Here is a 12616-nt window from a genome sequence, read left to right on the forward strand (position 1 = left end):
AAAAAACAAACAAAAAAAAACACCCAACCAAGAAGCCACACACACACACACAAAAATCAAACCACAAAATGATGTTCTAAAACTGCTTACTCATCTTTGTAAGTTACATTTTAAATACTCTTCCTGGTCAACACATACAACTGAGACTTAATACTTTGTTAATATTATTTCGCCTTCTTGGGGTTAAAATTTGAGGCTAGGTGTTTGTGTCCCTTAAAGAAATACTTCCTTTGTATGATCATATTTGTTATTGCTGGTTTTGTACTTCAGTAATTCACTCTCTTTTATTTGGTAAAGCCTTGCAGTGAGAGAATTTCTTTGTCTGGATGATCCTCCGGGTCCTTTTGACAGTCTAGAAGAGAGCAGGGTAAGTGCTAAGCAATAGGATAAAATCAGAATGCAAAAGGCAGTTGTTATTAGAATATTGTAAGATCTGTTGCATGGTATAGAATGAAACACTTCTGTTTCTGTTCTTTCACAAAAATCCCAAAATACTGTCTTTATGAAATGGGTCCAGTCTGGTTAATGGTGCATGCTGATCGTCTTTGACTGCTGTACTTCATCCCTGTCCCAAAATATATCGTCTTCCTTTTTGTCTTTTATGAGCTGGGGGTGAAGTTTGTTTTTTAAGGCAATTGCAAGTGCTTATATAAGGGAACCACTGAATATAAGGAGAGATTTTATAAGTTTACATTCAGCACATTGTTACAATGCTTATGCCTTGGACTTCAGGTTTTGCAGTGAAATGCTTCTTGCTATAAAATGATACAATAGTTTGGGTTGGAAGGTATTAAAGATCATCTAGTTCCAACACACCTGTCGTGGGAAGGGACACCTTCCCATGTAATGAATGTAATGACCACCAAAAACAGTATTCTTGCAGCAAATTAATTAGTGACAAGTAGCTTTGTAAAACAGCAGCCTTGCAACATGCATATGAGCACATTGAACAAATAATACTGTGTGCTGCAGCCTATTTTATTAGAAGTAAATTTCATTGGCATGCAGAGCTATATTGAGTCTGCCTAGAATAGATGATGTTAGTTTTCTTGCTTTACAGAATAACTGTGTTTTAGAATTGTACATACATTGTTAGTCTCGTAGAAATTATGAATGTTAAGTGATGCTCCTTCAACTAAACTTATATTTACCAGTTTGTTTTGTATGTAAGTAGGAGTGCCTTGGCTCTTGTTACATTACTATGTGCGTGTTTTTTGTCACAAGCTCATATTTGATTTCTGTATAATCACTTTTCATCATTGCTATTTAAGCTGATGAAAATTTTAAAAAATTACTGTAATTATTTGTCCACATAATTAAAAAAATCTAAGTGCCACCTTCACTGAAATTTCGATAATGCCTACTGTGATGAAGTCTCAGTGTTAATCTCCCACCATAAAAATTTAATCAAACCATTAAAATAGCTGTATTCTGTTATTAGAGACAGCTCTTAAACTTCTGCTCCCCCAAGGGACACTCCACCTCTTTACAGAGTGATTGAAGTTGGAAGGGACCTCTTGAGATCATCTAGGCCAACCCTGCTGCTCAAGTAAGGTCAGCTACTGCAGGTTGCCTAGGACCATGTCCAGTCAGGTTTTCAGTATTTTACAGAGGAGACTTCACAACCTCTCTGTGCAACCTGTTCCGGTTTTGGATCACCATCACAGTAAAAAAGTGTTTTCAGGTGTTCAGATTTCCTGGGTTTTAATTTGTGCTCTTTGTCTCTTGTCCTGTCAGTGGGCACCACTGAAAAGTATCTGTCTCCCTCTTTTGAGTCCCTCCCATCACGTGTTTATACCCATGGATAAGATCACTCCAAGCCTTGTCTTCTCCAGACTAAAGTCTCTCAGCTTTCTCTTCCTTTTACCACATGAAAGATGCTCAAGTCCATTAATTATCTTTTATTATGGTATTTGAATCATGAGACCTGGAGTTCTGGTAGACAAGAAGCCAGCACTCTTAGCACCCACAGGTGCAATCTGTCAGGCCCTATGGACTTGCATGTTCAAGCTGTTTAAGTGCTCCCTGACCTGGTCCTTCTCCACTAAGGGTAGATTTGTCCTGCCCTTCCTTATCTTTTCCTCTGGCTGCAGAGGTCTGGAATTACTGAAGGCTGGTCTTTGCCAATCAAGACAACAGGTCCATGGTTCCCCTCGTCTTCCTTTTGTTGATTATGTATTTGTAGAATCCTTTCTTGTTTTCTTTGCTAGATTCAGCTCCAGGTTGTCCTTTACTTTCTTAACACTGTTCCTGTAAGATCAGACAACAACATTTTGTTCTTTCTGGGTCACCTCTCCATGCTTCCACCCCTAGTACACTTACTTTTTATATGTCTGGTCAGTTAGGAGTTCCTTGCTCATCCATACAGGCCTCCTGCAACCTTTGCTTGATTTCATACTTTTTGAGCTCTACCTACTGACCCAGAAGGTGGTGATCCTTAAATATCAACCAGCTCTCCTGGAATATTCTTCTCTCCAGGGTAGTTTCCCATGGATTCTTTCTTCCAAGCAGGTTTCTGAAGAGACTGAAGTCTGTTCAACCTAAAATCCATGGTCATGGTTTTTGCTTCTGGCTGTTAGGAGCCTGAACTCCTGCCAAATACCAAAAGTATCTTATATTCCTCCCATGCAGTTTGTTGTTTTTCTTTTCCTAAACTGCTTAACTACAGGAAAAGCACTAAGGTTCTTGTATTTATTCCTGGAGTTCATTTTTAAAGGTATCTCAAAAATTACTTCTGTTTTGCCTTACTATTTTCATACAAAGCATTGCCAGGAAAAAAATCTTCTGTCACTGTTTTCCTGATAATGGAAATATGGATATCTTCTATTTGGTTTATGTCCTATTATCCCAGTTCCATAAGGACTTGCTAAAACATATTTATCTTTTTAGAGGGAGGGATACAGGCATATCCTCTATTAGAGGCTAATTAGACTTTACAGAAATTTAATCACAGAAAAGTAGACAAAATACTCACTAAAACAATCTTTTTTGTCATATCCTTGGTAGTTGTGTGCACAGATCCTTTCCCAGCCATCTGTGTTTCATGATCCACTGAAGAAGGAAGCAAAGCTGTCTTCCCAGCTGGCTTAGTTAGTTCTGTTGCCCTTTCAGAGCTACAGGGAAAATTGGTCCAACCTGGGTGTTAGAACTGTCCCAGACTCCAGGTTTGCAGCTATTTAAAGAGCAAGATATCTCATTACACATCATTATTCTCTTTCTCAGCTTTGGTTCACCTTTCTGCTATTACAGCCTCCTTCAGAATATGTTGATGTTTTCTTACTCATTGAGAACAGTGACTTCTTTCCTTGGGCAGCTGATACCCAGATTGCACTGGAGATGAGTTTTTCCAAAGGGCTTTGTTAATTCTCATACAGAGCAATAAAACAGTTTACAACACTCATGCAGTATTTTTAGCTATTTTGTGAATAGGGAAATTTTCATGCATGTAAATATAAAGGTAGAAATAATATAACTTCATTATATTCTTAAATAATGGCCAGTTTTGAGCTAGGGGTCAGCAACACTGAATATTTTTATAAAATACAGTAAAATTTGTTTAATTGGCTTGGATGAGACAAGATGACTGCTTAATTGGAGTGATAGCTAAAGCAATCACTGCAAATGCTGTGTGAAGGGTAAATTGCATGCCACATGTTCTTGGCTCTAGTAGACATGAATAAAATTGTGATTTAACTGATGACTGGTCTTCAGTGTCTCAACAAAGATAAATTTCTTACCTGAATCAATTAAATAAGTTAAAATTCAATGAAAAAATATGGTCAGTTGGATTGAAAAACTCTGCATTTGTTTAAATTGTACAATTACAGGAAAACTTAACATTTTGAGGATGATGAATCTGCTTCAATTAAAGCCAAGGATAGTATCTTCTTGATGTTAGTAGCCTGTTTTAAAACTTTAGGAAAACAGTGTCTTAACAGCATTGTTCTTAACTGAGCTCCTATAAAATGTTTACATTTGTCGGACTCTGAATTAGTGGCTGGTTGCAGGTAATGTTAACCCAGGAAAGCCCACATGGGATTTTTACTTACTGAGAACATGTAAATTATTAAATCAGAATTGCACAGTACTGCTGCAAGACTTGTGCTTTCCAGTAATAGATGAGCAGGCTCTGTGCCAAGGCTTCTGTCACTTCCTGCATTCAGTGGATGTTGCATTAGACACTGGCTCATCACGTTAAGTTTTGAGATTGCTCATTGACAAATCCATCAGGCTGTACTATAAATACATGTCATGCTCAGCAGAGGAGCACGGCACGTTTGTGATGGCTGAGTAGTTGGTGTTCACAGCATTCCATTAAACTTCTTCAAAATGTTTCTGTATTGGTCTTCTGACTCTCATGATTCCATAGTTGTAATGGGTGTTTGGTACAGAACTGTACAGCTTTGTCTTTATCTTGGGTAACAAACATGTACTCAATCCAAATATTCTTTGCATCGTCAGAATAATTAGATACTTTCCAAATCATGTGGAAGCAAAGCTTCAGGGGGAGGAAAGGGAGCAGGGAGTTCAGTTTATGTTCTGTATAGGCAAGAATGTTCAAAATCAGGCACTACTTTTCTAAAGTTTCTCTTTAGAGTTTTGTGAGACAAATGATGTGATAAAATATTTGCATTGCAGCTTAGTATAATAAATTCACTGTTCAAAGCAGCATTATTTTATTAAGGACAGAACTTTTTTTAAAATGTACATAGCTTTTTATAGTAATCAGCCTGAAGAAAAGCAGCTACAATTCTGTTACAGGTTGGTATTTCTAAAAGAAAATAAAATAAAGGCAGTCCACTGAAGCTAAATTGAAGACGCTCTTAAATTTGTCTTTTAGGCTTTCTGTGAAACTCTGGAGGAAACAAATTACCGCCTACAAAAAGAATTGCTTGAAAAACAAAGGGAAGTTGAATCGCTGAAGAAATTGCTAAGTGAAAAGCAACTTCATATAGATGCTGTTGAAAGAAGAATTAGGTATGTTGAAATTTTATGGGGTTCAGGAGTTTATCTCCATAAAAGTATTTTCTCTATCTAGTCACAAGCACCAGCTTTAGATACATTCTTAGAAAACATTTTGCCTACATAACCACACAAAGCAATATCTTCAGTAAGCTCTTTCTCATATGCTGGCTAAAAGTTATTTAGTACAAATGACTGAGAAACTTGTCCTATCTTTTTCCTTTACAGTAACTTTGATTGTTTTCTAGTCCTTTAAGTTCTGTAAAGATAGAGCAAGATTCTCTTCTGCTTTTGAAATGTTGGAAACATGAAATGCCCTGCTAGAGATGAGAGGAGTGGAAAAATTGCTTTGAGTTACAAAATTCTCCCTGTACTCAAAGCTTTGACAGAACATAGTGATCAAGCAATTACATGTCTCTATTAATGTCTTTACCTTTGTTCTGAATTGCCAGAAGTGATGCTGAAGGTAACGTAAATAGCACTGGAGATTGTCCATTTAAACCCAAGGAAAAAATGGTGGAGTATTATGGTGCCTGTCTGCTAAATTTTGTAGCAGGGGCAGGGAAGTTGATGGGCTATTCAGTGTCCCATTAGAGCTGCTGATTCAGTCATTGCAGCATTTTCTTAGCAAAAGAGTAAATTCCCATGGTCCCACTAGAATTCTGGAGAATCACAGAATGGTTTGGGTTGAAAGGTACCTTAAAGATCATCTAATTCCAACTCCTCTGCCATGGGCAGAGATACCACCCACTAGACCCCTGAGAGTCCCATCCAACCTGGCCTTGAGCACTTTCAGGGATGGAGCATCCACAACTGCTCTGTGCAGCCTTTTCCAGTTAGTGTCTTACTACCCTCACAGGAAATAATTTCTTCCTAATAGTAAAGAAATTCTTCTCTAATGAAATTCTTCATAATGAGATCAAATGAAAAAACATCCCCTGTGTGTGTGTGTGTGTGTATGACCAGGAGCAGTGACAGAACTAAAAAATTATTTTCAAAATAAATTTTATATTAATACAGCCTGGGTTTTTGAGTCTGGCATATCCAGATTGACTGAAAAATCGTGCCTTGTCAGTTTCAAGTGAACTATAATGGGAAAAGATTTAAGGGGAGTTGTTGTGGCTTACTGAAAATTCTCATCAGAATACCATATTCAGTTTGTCGCTTATTCCTGAAGGCAAGTAATTACATTTGAAAGATGCTTTCCCTGTTTGACAAGAGAGATATGATGTGCTACTGGCTTAAATAGAGAAATAGTCAATAAAAATTAAATAACTTGCATTTGGCTAAAACGTAATGATAAGAAATTCTGTATGGCTAAAGATAAGAAGGCATGAATAGCAAAAAGGGATTTTACTTTTTAGTGCTTTCCCTGAAGATAGATAGATAGACTGTGTTTTTAAATATACAAACACCCTGCCAGTTTCCCAGACATATAAAATTACTGAAAATCAGCCAAGTAGTGTCTGCAGTCTTGATAGAAAATAACTCCTGTGATCCATAGTTGTAAAAATTACCAAGCAAACTTGTGATCTTGTTTAAGAACTTCGACTTGTCTGTCTGATGGAGAAATGAATCCAAAAGAAGTAAGACCCTGAGATCAGCTCAGTTGGTTGGACCATGACGCTAATAATGTCAAGGTTGTGGGCTCGATCCCTATATGGGCCATTAATTTAAGAGTTGGACTCTGATCATTGTTGGTCCCTTCCAACTCAGAATATTCTGTGAAATGTGTTTGTCTTTGGCCTTGTTGAAGTGGAATTTTTATCTGATGGCCAGCAAGAATTAAGCATCTTATGCCTATATACTCTAAAGGCCAAGTACCTAAAATGTGCATGAGGTAGAAGGGGATGACAGCTGGACAAGACATGAGACTTGTAGGCCTTTATATATTGCTGACTTTGGCCAATAATCATGTTAAAGAATACTGCTGAGGTATTACTTAAAATACATGCATTAAAATAAAACAATAGCAACAGCAGGTAATTTAAAAAGGGGGTGACATATATCACTTTCAACACAAAATGGGTCACAAGTTTTTATTTCCAATTCAAGTCACAGCTTTCGGTTCTAAATTGATGTATGTTTTCCACACAGAGCAATGCTTTGGAAGAAAGGATTTACTTGGTCAATTAATATGATTGTATTGCCATTTATATACAGGCTAGTTGGACTGTTATCTTGTGTTGCCATTAATAAAAAAATATTACCTGTCTCTTTATCATTAATGGGAAAACATTCTGAAACGTAATATGTGACTTTGTAAAGTTACAGTGAGAAACTTGAGAAACTCTTGAGGAAATCGTTTTATCACCCTGCCTGCCTTACTTCTGACTACGTTTCAGTTATAACCCCCTTCTAACATTTAGGCAAGATGTGTGTGGCTTAGATCTTCTGCTTGTAATTTTTACCTAAAGTCATACACACTCCTCTGGGACTTGAATTTTGTAAAGCTACAAAATTGTGATGCAACCAGAGAATCATAGAATGGCCTGGTTTGGAAAGGACCTTAAAGATCATCTTGTTCCAACACCCCAGCCACAGACAGGGACACCTTCCACTAGACCAGGTTGCTCAGAGCCCTATCCAGCCTGGCCTTGAACATTTCCAGGAATGGGGCATCCACCACTTCTCTGGGCAACCTGTTCCAGTGCCTCACCACCCACACAGTAAAGAATTTCTTCCTAATATCTAATTTAAACCTATTCTCTTTAAGTTTAAACCATTCCCCCTTGTCCTGCAGCACTACATGCTTTTATAAATAGTCTCTCTTCATCTTGTAGGCTCCCTTCAGATACTGGAAGGCTACAATTAGTTCACCCTGAAGCCTTCTCTTTTCTAGTCTTGAGCAATTCCAGTTCTCTCAGCCTTTCCTCATAGGAGAGGTGCTCCATTGCTCTAATTGTCTTGGTAGCCCAGAGATTCAGAGGACTGAGTTTAGTTCAGGAATAAGCAGCTGGAGCAAATAAACTGTTTAAATAGCTACCCAGTGCAGACCCTGCCTATTTGAACTAATAAAAGAAAATGAGCATGTAGGAGTGAGATTGAGAGGTTCCCAGAAACTGCAAAGGTTAAAATGAAACAAACAGTTCTTCAGTGATGAATGTTTGCACTAAGGATTGGTGGTACTCTGTTCTTATCTGTTGTAGGGATTTATCTTTAGGAAAAATGACTCGCCAAATGTCAGGAGAAGAAAGTGAGTGCAGTGGTGAGGTGGAATCTTCTGCAGTAGAAGCAGACCAGGGTACCCTGGGTGAGGACAGCTGGTAAATACTGTTATTTTACTTATATTTTAGTTATTCTTAAAGTATGTTTTTTAAAATGTTCGGTCTTGCATAAATTCTGCACAGCTGAGGAATTCAGCATTTTATTGCACACCTCTGCTGCATAAAGGCCCTCAGGATAGATAATTTTAGATCTGGAATACAATAAATTGAAAAAGTGTTTTAAATGTTTTGTGGACTGTCTGCATAAAATTACTATGGAGGATCATACTAGGTCCCATTTGACAAAGCTTATTGATCTGTCATTGCAGCTCAGACAAAGAGAACCATGAGCCATGCTGGAGTGGCTCTTTGGCTGGAAATCCTGTCCCAGAAATTGAGGTCGCTGAAGTAGCGTATACCGTGGATGAAGAATAGATGAGCAGCAGCTGCTGTTACAGGTTCATGTTTGGGATGTATCTGAGGGTAGGAGCATAGAGTAGCTGTGAAGAATTTACAGCAAAGAGCAAGAATGCACAATTGAATGTTTACATAAATCCTTACAAATTATTAATGTAAGAAATATACCCAGAGCTGCTTTGATTTCAGTTTTTATCTAGCCTTTATATATTTAATATATTGAAGTCTAATAAGGGCTAAAATCAGCTGAAGTTTAGATAGTGTACATACACAATTTGGCTGACTTTCCTAGCGGAATGACAAGTTCCACACTAAATCACTGAACACATCTAACTCCCATGTCATATGTTGCCACTGTTGTGACATGTTTGATGTGTTCATCTGTTTGGTATTTGTGTTTTCATATTCTTATAGCCATAAATTAATGCTTGCTGAAGTAAAAATGGACTCATCTATGTGTAAGAGTGGAGAATGCGTTGGTTTTAAATTCTGAAGTTGAAGAATGTTTCCCTGGAAATTTTAATGCAATGCAATAGGAAAAATTCCAGTACCAAGAGAGGAGTACTTACAAAATGGGATTATAGTTGGACATTTTAAAACTGGTCATTTTTGCTGAAGGAATTAATATGAGACCCCCAAAACACTGTGTATTTTCATCCCAAAATAGCATGCTGTAATACTTTTTGTTCAGTAATGCTGCTTTGAAAATCTGGGATACCTTTGCTATATACCCATGTAACAATAAAATCAGTAAGTTTGCCTTTTACTCAGAACACTACCTCTTACCACCTTACTTATGCATTTATGTTTGTTTAAAAATATTCAAGATTATATGGAGGTTATTGAAAGACTTGTAAAGAAGCCATATTTTTTTCCTGCACACTTCATAACTAGATTGAATCTAGTTGCAATGTATTTTTGTTTCAATATATTTTACACATGGGGATGTTGGTACCTATGTTGTATAGCCTATTTTTCAAAATGTATTAAGACAGGAGATGCACTTTATAATTAAGACTCCATTGTGCCAAGTTCAGTTGGCTAATTGGTTGAGAAAGGGGAGTTGCAGGGAGAGGATTATGTAGTGCCTTTTTGTATTTTACTTGTTCATTACTGCAGAATTTTGTTACAGTGCTCTCGGTCAGTTCTGTGGAATCTTTGATACAGCTTGTTTCTGTTCTTCACTTATTTACTGAAAGTGCCTTGTTTTATTCTGCTTTTCCAATAGGAAGAATGCTGTTTTGTTTTAAGTTTTTTTCCCTATACCAACCACATCGTTGTTTAATGTTGTCAATATGCAGTGTCTTTGTGCTGGAGTTTTCAAAGGGAGCTTTGTACTTCAGACTGTGCATACAATGACCTTTATGCAGAACTGTATCAACCTTCCTGGTGAAATAAAACTATGGACAAAACACCTGTCTTCTTTTTTCCATTGTAGAAAAGACCAAAATGTTTAATGCCTTGTCTAGCAGAAGGATAAAACACTGTTAGGAGACGTTTCTTACCTCAGTGATTTCATATAGTTACTCAGCTTTTGGTCTTGAGTCCTTTTTGTACCAAAAATTGTCTGCATGAAAATAAATGAGAATGCCATAACAGACACCAGGAAATTTACTATACTTCTGTTGGAGTTAAAATACAAAAGGAACTCATCTTTTTTTTTATATTCTACATGAATCTTTGTAGATGTTGAGTGAACTCAATAAAGTTTTGAAACATTATTGAAAATACATCAAATCTTGTGTCAGATATTACATATTTGAAAAGAGTGAACCCTGCCTATTAAAATAGTGTTAGGTTTACAGTTATAAATGTATAAATGCTTTTAAAATCTTGAAAAGCTGCTTGGGTTATACATGCTAATGATTTCTGAAGCACAGCAGGTACATCTGCAAATCTAGATGCTAAAGAAAGTATTAATATAATTTACAGTTTAGTCATGAGAGAGCAAAGGAATGGAAGCTTCAAGGTTTGTAAGATATTTTGTTAACCCAAAATATTCAGTATCACCTGAATAGACATTTTTGTTCAGCGGACCTTGATTTTTAGTTAAACAGAGCTGGAAAATGGGAACTTGTTCAGTAGCCATGTGGTAACACTTCACCTATGCTACTGTTTAATGAATGGTTACCTCCCTGAGGGACATTGAGAAATTGAGGTGCCTGACCCATCGTGGCCTTGAACATCTTGATCAAAGTCGATTCCAAGTCTGTCCCATACTGAATTTTTTCTGGTGCACTTGCTTCTATTCTGGCACTATTTTCCCACCCATTTCCTTCTCTTTTTACTCATTGCTGCAATTTTAGTACAGAAGCAGCCAAGTTTCAACTATTTCATTTTAAGAATTTGGCAGTGGAATTCTGTGCCCTGTAGGTTGTGCAGAGGAATATTCCAACTGGAATTGTAGCAGAGTGAACTAATACAAGATTTGCAACTAGTAACGTTCTTTTCTGTTGTAGGTGATTGTCTTAATAGTTCAGCCACAGATTTACTGTGGGGTTTTTTTCCCCTTAGTTTTAGATTTTAATACATTGTACCCAAGTTAATACTCCAGGGGTTTTGATTTTCTTTAATAATACACCTTTTAATAATCCTGAAGGATTTTTATATCCTCCAAAGCCCTTGTGGTCTGCCCATACCCCTTCCTTCCTTTTGATTTGCATACTCCTAAATCAGTTAAGATACTGACTAGCATTGAATCAAGAATGAGTCCTTATAAAACTCCCACTCCATACTTTTCCCAGTATGACAACCATTAGTTACTGTGAGTACAACAGTCCCATTGAACGAGGTTGAGGAAGGTTGAACACTGCACCTGCCAGTGGTAGGAGAGGGCAACCTACATTGTGCAGGGTAAGCTCTTTTCTAGGTATGTCTGTCCCAAATTAGTTTTACTCTCTGAATCTCGTTAGAGCACTAAGTAATTTGATTTTTTTCTCTCTTTGTGGTTTCTATTCCTTTGTTGAAATGTAGCTATGGAGCAGCAGCAATTGTCCTGTCAGAAAAAAGTAGAACACAAAAAAATGCCCTGCCATTTCTAGTAGAACTTTCTATATCACTTATGTGATTTTGTTTGGAGAGTTTTTTTTCCTGGTCTATCAGATTCTATTACATACTGGGGGAGGAATTTGGAGGAGTTATGCTCTGAAGTCGCTGTTGCAATGAGTTTTTGTAGGAAATGTCAGATAAATAAATATTCCAAGGTCACAGATACCCAAAGAAGAGAAGAATCCTGTAGGAAACACTCCATTTATGGAATACTGGGTCTTAGGAGTCTTTCTTCCTATCATTCGTTTCTATATTTCAGTTAAGTCTTTGTGCCAGAGATCAGAACATTCAGTTTACTAACACAGGTCCAACATTTAAAACCAGGTATTTTCCTATAAAATACAGGACGTGCTTTAAGGGATGCTTGGGTAACTGAATTGTATCCTCATATCCATGTTTATTTGCATCTAGAGAACTGATAATGCAGCCATCTCCAAAAGATGTCTCTTTTAAACAGTTTGTACTCTGGCTGACTAGTCAGTGTACTGACCAATGGAGTTGTTGTTCTGTATTTTTATTATCTTCACATTTTTAATGCATAGATCTTAACCTCCTAGAGGAAAGATGAGAGAGAATGGAAAAGGCAGAGGAGAAAGGGGATTTTCTTGTCCATAGTTTACACTGGAGCATTTGTCCCCTTTGAAAGTGAAAATTCATTCACTCGTTTGCTGACCAGAATCGCATTTCCACTCTATGTTGGTTTCTGTGTTGTGAGTGGTTTTAGGTTCTGTGTTAGCATAACTCATTCAGGAACCTCTTTATAAGGTATGTTCTCCCATAGCACTGGTTTCTTTGCCATCCCTTGCTGCACTAACCTTTATCCCAGTCTTGTTTCAAAGGGCAACCTTTTGTATTTGGTCCTTCTCAGGTTTTGCATTGCAAGAAAAACACTGAGCTGAGGACTTTTTTTCAATGTTTTTGATCTCCTTCCAAAGTTTGACTTACCTCTTGTTTCTGATGCAACTGTACAGATTTGGAGGAGT

At 37.2% G+C, this 12616-nt stretch overlaps 1 protein-coding gene across 4 annotated transcripts in view; it reads left to right on the forward strand.

The window, feature by feature from the left end:
- SNX16 (sorting nexin 16) overlaps positions 1-10322 on the forward strand; it is a 30163-nt gene extending 19841 nt beyond the window's left edge. For 3 of the 4 annotated variants that reach the window (XM_050333049.1, XM_050333032.1, XM_050333042.1), the window contains 4 exons: positions 298-367; positions 4841-4977; positions 8112-8228; positions 8498-10322. In XM_050333049.1, the coding sequence (XP_050189006.1) occupies positions 298-367; positions 4841-4977; positions 8112-8228; positions 8498-8603 (430 nt within the window). In that variant the 3' untranslated portion in view covers positions 8604-10322. The remainder of the gene's footprint in view (positions 1-297; positions 368-4840; positions 4978-8111; positions 8229-8497) is intronic. The other variant, XM_050333060.1, reaches the window with a different exon arrangement.
- Positions 10323-12616: the final 2294 nt, after the last annotated feature.

The sequence above is a fragment of the Myiozetetes cayanensis genome, unplaced genomic scaffold, assembly GCF_022539395.1.
Source record: "Myiozetetes cayanensis isolate MyiCay16 unplaced genomic scaffold, myiCay2020 scf1, whole genome shotgun sequence".
Taxonomy (NCBI): Eukaryota; Metazoa; Chordata; class Aves; order Passeriformes; family Tyrannidae; genus Myiozetetes; species Myiozetetes cayanensis.